The sequence below is a fragment of the Lactuca saligna genome, chromosome 2, assembly GCF_052625555.1.
Source record: "Lactuca saligna cultivar CGN05327 chromosome 2, ASM5262555v1, whole genome shotgun sequence".
In the NCBI taxonomy this organism is placed as follows: Eukaryota; Viridiplantae; Streptophyta; class Magnoliopsida; order Asterales; family Asteraceae; genus Lactuca; species Lactuca saligna.
In genome coordinates, this window is record NC_136418.1 from 184,445,738 (window position 1) to 184,452,463 (window position 6,726).

The following is a 6,726-nucleotide window of genomic DNA, read 5'->3' on the forward strand; positions in this document are numbered from 1 at the left end:
ACAAGGAATAGTTTTCAACACCTAGTTATGTAATTTTGTTCTTAAATAGTTAGTGAAAACAAAACTATTTTATTAATTCAAGTTTTTGTGGATTGCAGAAATTTGGGGTGGTGGATTTGTTGGTCGAAACATGACATTCAGTAATATGGTTGGGCCTAAAGGCGGGCAAGTGACAACCGTATTTGTGATTGGTACTGTAGTGGCTCTTTGGTTGGGTATTGGTGCAACATTACCTATTGATAAATCACTAATTTTAGATCTTTTTTTAAATTGATTCAATTTCTCGCGATCCACAAATGGACGCATGGGACTATGCCTTCCTAGCCGTGTGAAGCCTGCGGGAGACCGTAACGTCAGTCACTAAGTACTCCATACGTGGGAAATGAAAGCAAAATTCGTTCGGATCCTCCCACGTGTTCAATCTTTTTTTAGCGGTTCCTACATATATCTTTATCATTAATGCAACCTTCATTTTGCTCATTCATGGAGTTGTATTTAGTACGTCTAAGAAATTTGATTATCCACCGTTAGTCAATAATGCGGGTTAACTTGGATTACTTAGTGTTCCGCATGTAGGAGGGTAGACTTTGGGATGCGGAGGAGCTATTATCGCGCAGTTCCCTAACCTAATGCAGCACCGGGGCAGTGACCAATCAGCCTTCTACCAAGACACTTTTTACTTTTTCCGGTAAAGAATGCCACATCTTTGGAACAGTAGATTTCATCTCTAGCTGTCTTTCAAGATTGTGAAATCTTCCTGAGAAAACCACGCCCCAGAGGAGCAGAGGGGCGGAAATACCATAACGAATCCACCGGATATTCATTACAAGGGTGTAAGATAAAAGCTGCAACTGATCTTAAACAACAAATGAGCAGTCAGAGTGAATTTAGAACCTTTTTAGGAAGACCATGGTTTCCATACGGGTCGGCCGTTTATATGGAGTGTTTTTTAGATAACTGGGGTTTTAATCAGACCAGTTATTGTGAAGAGTACAAAAATTATGGAGCGGTTCATCTACTGGTGAACGAGTCAAATGGCGTGGCTACCATGCCATAAAAGATGAAAAGAAATCGCTCAGCATTACACGCTTGCTAAATTCTTGTCAGGTAACCTTTGGCTTAATGGAACCGGTGTCCTCTTTACGCCAGGGTTGGAGAGTTGTGAAACAAACAAATAACAGAAACCGATGAATTCCTTAATAGAAATGGATTACATTTTTATATTATATTTACAAGAAAAAAATAAATATTTTGATTGGTGAAATTTGTGTCATACTCATGGGGTATCTGGTTTTGAATCTTGAGCACTCTTAATAAGTAAATCGTAGTTGATGGAAGCCAACTGGGACAAATTCTGATAGAAAAAAAAAATTACAAATATGAAGTATTGTAAGTATGAATTTGGAATTAGGTTATATGAGATGAAACTGACCTTATATGAGAAATTACTGAAAGAATAATTGACATTAGGATGTGGGCCACCAAAGTCAGCCATGTGACTGTATCCCTCGCTCTGCTGTCAAGTAAAAACACAACACAGAGTAAGACTAGACTCTAGAGAATGAGATTATGAGACAGAGGAGGTTGTAAGTATTTACCTCTTCATCGACCATGTTGCTGAGAGAACTATGACCACAAGATGTGTCAGCTTCAGACATATCATCGAAATCGCTACCACCATCCAGATGTTGGTCGTCTGGATTCCAGATATATCGACTCATAAAATAGCTCGTATCAAGAGCTTCAGCAGATGGTATGAATGTTGCCTTCATGCAAAATACAAACACAAACAATTTACTTGACTTTTCCCCAAATATCTCTCTCTCTCTCTCTCTCAATTGAACTGAATTAGAAAAATGATGAAATAAATAACCTTCTGCCTTGCAAGTGTGTCCCAGTTGATATTCTGAAAGAAAGGGTGTCTCTTCACCTGTTATACAACAGTAATTGTAATTCATCAAAATTTATCATCATATTTACAGATATAATCTTTTACCTCTCCAGCCCCTGTTGCACCTAAACGTTGAATCGGATTATCAATAAGCAAGCTGACAACACACCAAACAAAATAATAATAATAATAATAATAATAATAATAATAGTGTGTTACAGGGAAAGTCGCTAGAACCATCCGTATTAATTTTTAATTTTATGGTCCGTTAATAAAAATGTCTCACTTGTTTATCAGATCATATGCTTCCAAGCTCATGTCCTCGGGTACCTCAGGCCATGGTATGTCTCTATTCATAATGTTGGCAAAAATTTGCTGCACAAATATTTACACAACTTCAAACTTCAAAATCCAAGAAATAATAAATAAAAATAAAAAATAAAAAATAAAAAAAAAATTGGAGAGAACATACATACATACCTGTGGAGATCCTGCATTAAAAGGTGGAATCCCTACAAGTAGCTCAAACAGGATAACACCAACAGACCACCAATCAGCTGTTGCAGCTGCGATGCGAGAAGTAGGGATATTTATACATTATATAAATTTTATAATTTAAAATTTATAATTATGGTAGAAAGTGAAAAATCGAACCATGTCCCATGCCAAGAAGTATTTCGGGTGCGAGATAGTCAGGAGTGCCAACAACAGAGAGCTTTTGGCGTTCTTCTCTGTTGCTGTTGCTGTTGACTGGTGATGGTGATGGTGATGGCGATGGTGATTCTGTCTTGACTTCATTATTATTATTATTATTGTTATTATTGTCTTGATTGTTATTATTGTCTTGAAAGATAGCAGTCCTGATGGTTGATGAGCCAGTCCCTGATATTTCTTCGGTGTTGTTTATCAGACCAACCTTCGATAGCCCAAAATCTGTCAGCTGTAAAATTACGAATTAGAATTGTAAGATGAGAATGAGACCAACACGATTCATTCATTCCTTCATTTATTCATACATATCTCTTCTATCATATCTACACCATATACACAATCGAATCATTTAATCATAAACCAAAGAAAACATTGACCTTGATGTGGCCATCTGGACCAATCAGCAAGTTGTCCGGCTTCAAATCTCTATGAATCACATTCAAAGAATGCAAATACTCCAACGCAAGAACCTGAAACAAATCATCACTCACAACTCACAAATCGCTCCTACTCCTACAATAGAAACATATAAAGCCAAAGAAACAACTCACAAGTTCTGCAATATACACACGTGCCATGCCTTCTTCCAAGCAACCAAGATTTCTCAGCAAAGAGAAAAGATCTCCTCCGTTTAAATACTCCATCACCAGATATAGATTTTCTCTACATGTGAAAGAGTAGAAAAACCGTACCTGTCCACGTCAAATGCTAAACAACTTACCAAACTTCCACTTTACAATTATTATTATCTTCAACATTCTCAATTCTCAGTTGAGGTTCTCACCACAAAAGGATTGCGAGCTGATATCAAGATATCACGTTCTGCCAAAATGCTTTGAACTGCATTTTTACGAATCATATCAGCCTTCTTTAAAACCTGCAAGACTTTAATAAATAAGTTATTTCAGATCTCAAGTATTGCATTTTCGTTTTTTAACATCAAATATCTGCCCAGACATGTATGAAAATAACTTTATAAACGCCTTACCTTTATTGCAAAAACATCGCCTGTTGCCCTCTTCCTGGCCAAGAAAACCCGTCCAAATGCACCTCTGCTAATTGGTTTTATTATTTCAAAATCTTCAATCGATGTTCGATCTTTGGAGTATGCACTTGTAGCAGGGCTAGCACGTACATTACGCCCCATCTCCTCTCCTGATAAACTATCTTCATACGACATGTGACTCTCTGTTTTCTCGTCCTCTATCTGCCCACATAGAAGTACGTACTTCTCCCTGTCATCAAATTCAACAACTATTATATACTATAATAACAGACATACACATATACATATCAACCAAGTAGGTTATGTTACGCGCATAGATCCACTCACTGTAATAGTTTCTCAATTCGTCTCCCAAATGTCTCAACAATAAGGGCATCCACCTTTCGATCCTGGATAGCATACTTGAGGTCTTTTAAACGATCAAGCATGGAATCCAATGCACTGTAATCGTTTGTGTTTATGTGGGCCAGAGCTCGAGCGATTTCCAGTAGCTTGTGTATCTGTCATTCGATTGGGAATTGGGGTGTTTTAGCACCTTAATAGAAAAAGAAAATTGATATTACCCTTTAGCTTTCTTTAATTTAACACATAATATAGATCGCGATACCTGCTGCCAGTCTTCATACTCAGATATGGTTTTCCTTCCGCTCAGGAATACATCGATCTGGTTCGCTCTTGGTGTGAGTAGAGGTGATCTAGGAGTCATGCATCCAGCCGATAAGGCTTTTGGACCCACAATAGGTATCATAGTGCCACGTGTGCTGTAATTCGTGTCAGGTAAACTGTGGAAATCTTCTGTGTCTGTTTCCTGGATGCTATCTAGGTCCTCAGAGAATTGACACGACTTGTCCAGATCTTCAGATATACTTGAAAGAGATGTTCTTGCACTTTCTTGAATTCCAATTGCCATGTCAGCACCTTTTGGTGTCCATTCTTCAATGATCCTTTCAAGAGTTTCTGCAACTCTTTCGAGTCTTTCATTCACACTCACACCTTTTAAATCACATCTATCTGCAATAGTACATATTCTAGAGTGCTGCTCTACGTGTACAGTTGGTATTTCAACTTCACATATACGGCATATTAATGAGCTCTCATAATGATGTTGCTCTCCTGAAAATCCAAATGTAACTCTCCTTACTTTTGAGGTTGTCTCAAAATTCTCAGAAGGGCACACCGGGGGGCTATGCTCATGCTCATCTTTAAGTTCCAAATGGTCGGAGGAATCAGATAACTCCTTTGAGGGGATGTCAAGGTCATTATGGTCTTTTACAACCTTATCTGCAGGAGATGGAAGTTTCTTCCAAGATGAAATCCTTTTACCAGTAGATGAGGTAGCACCTTTTGTTTGATCTAGCTCCTGATCCCCTTCATGTGAGCTGCCAGTTTGAGACTCGGTAGCTTGATCTTTTACTAATGAGCTGTTAAAGTTGTATGTAGACTCTGTATAAGCACCAATATCACTTAGCTGATGAAGACCCAAAATGTGGTGGCTATCTTCATATCCACACTCTTTATGGAATTGTACAAGTCGAGTGCATCGGGTGAGTATGAACAAGAGACGGGTATGGACTTGTTTGAGTATACCCATGGGTAACTCCTGACGACGATCATCAAGACTCTGAACAATGCTTTCACACTTCAACCAGAACTCATTGGATGTCATTTTTGCACACTTGCTGGCTATAATTAACAAGTCCTCCAACATCTCTCTCCATTCTGGATGAGATTCTGGAGTTTCTTCAAGTATTCCAACCAAATCTCCAGCAAAGATGCCCAGGTCAGCATTCACTTCTTCCTTCAACTTTTCAAACTTTCCCCTCAGCATTACCATGATCTCCTGAAGTTGAAAGTTTGCAAATAAAGGAAGCGAGTTATAAGGATGGAGTTGAGAGAGCATGAGATTAGATATTCATTAATCAAGCAAGCAGCTACCTCCACATGTCCATATGCACGAGGTTTCCACAATGGCAGAGGTCTGACTCCTTCGGAATTGAGTTCATGAGAGAAGCTTTTTATATCAGGAACTTTCTTTTTGCGACCACTTGTGACACGCATTATGGCCTGGAACCTTGGAGACTGCATTTCCTTGGCAAACGCTGCGTTAGAGCCCTAGAATCAGCACTTCAGAATCAGTATCAACCACCAATTCCTTTAACTAAGTATAAACCTAGAAAAAGTAAGAATTTATACAAGCAAAACAAACTTCAGGATTTAAATTTATTCTCCTGTCCACTAACACGATATTACCTCCATTCCAGCATTAGATTGTAGTTGAACTTGTAAGGATTTAGATTGGCCCCAGGACACCTTCTTGCCTAGAGAAAAAAATGCCATACATAATTAATCATGAGTTGCATCTAATTTAAGCAAGTTGAATTGTACTTTAAGCCCAAACAAAAATCTAATAAGCATATAAGATCGATCGTAAGTATATGTTATCTCGGAAGATTGATCATGTAACCTGGATCAGCTTTTGCAGGCTGTTTCGCTGTGTCCAGTTTGCCTCCCGGAGGATTTGCGATCTTATCTACATCATAGGCATCCGATTTTGAGGCTGTGCCAGCAGTAGAATCAACCACCCTACGATGCAAAGAAGAGGAGCGACTGCGAATACGATTTAGGCCAAGAGATGAAGCATCGAGTATATCAGTTTCGTCTGTTCGGCGATCACAATCTTTGTAAGATTTGATGTCGTCGTCGCATCCACCTCCAACGTTGTTATCTCTCTTTTCATCCATGGTGTGGATCCGACGAATCGGGATTGGAGGTATTTTCGTCAATCTGAGGAGTGGACCTGATCTTTGATGATTAGGATGTAAGTTTCCATGAGCATCATCAACAACGGGATTATTATAGGTTCGTTCACATTCTGATGAAGGTTGTGGATGTGACATCAGACGGAGAGAATCCCGTTATTCACCCCTTTATCAATGTAAGTGTAGATCTTAGCATAAAGAGAGAGAGAATAATTTGTCGAAGAACATGATGATGATGATGATTTCTAGGTTTTATTGGATCAAATTACGTTCGATTTGGGGGAAAGGTTTTAGAAGATACAAACTAACAAAAGGGGGAGATTTCCGCGGGAAGCATAGCATTGAATGAATTTTGTATA

The 6,726-nt window shown here is 38.7% G+C and overlaps 1 protein-coding gene across 6 annotated transcripts; it reads right to left on the bottom strand.

Moving 5' to 3' along the window:
• Positions 1-1,175: 1,175 nt before the first annotated feature.
• Positions 1,176-6,505, bottom strand: LOC145028496 (putative serine/threonine protein kinase IRE). 6 transcript variants are annotated; one of them, XM_078977191.1, is made up of 17 exons: positions 6,073-6,505; positions 5,859-5,926; positions 5,544-5,720; positions 4,216-5,448; positions 3,936-4,108; positions 3,591-3,837; positions 3,387-3,479; positions 3,154-3,294; positions 2,980-3,072; positions 2,546-2,831; positions 2,372-2,457; positions 2,178-2,266; positions 1,997-2,048; positions 1,874-1,930; positions 1,599-1,766; positions 1,433-1,513; positions 1,176-1,354 (listed from the first exon to the last, which is right to left on the bottom strand). In XM_078977191.1, the coding sequence occupies exons 1-17, from the start codon at positions 6,503-6,505 to the stop codon at positions 1,277-1,279; spliced, it is 3,555 nt and encodes a 1,184-aa protein (XP_078833317.1). In that variant the 3' UTR covers positions 1,176-1,276. The 6 variants fall into 6 exon arrangements, 4 of the variants coding, with proteins under 4 accessions (XP_078833317.1, XP_078833316.1, XP_078833318.1 ...); XM_078977190.1 differs by having other exon boundaries at positions 1,433-1,516; XM_078977192.1 differs by lacking the exons at positions 1,176-1,354; positions 1,433-1,513 and having other exon boundaries at positions 1,605-1,766; positions 1,997-2,016.
• Between the last annotated feature and the right edge of the window lie 221 nt (positions 6,506-6,726).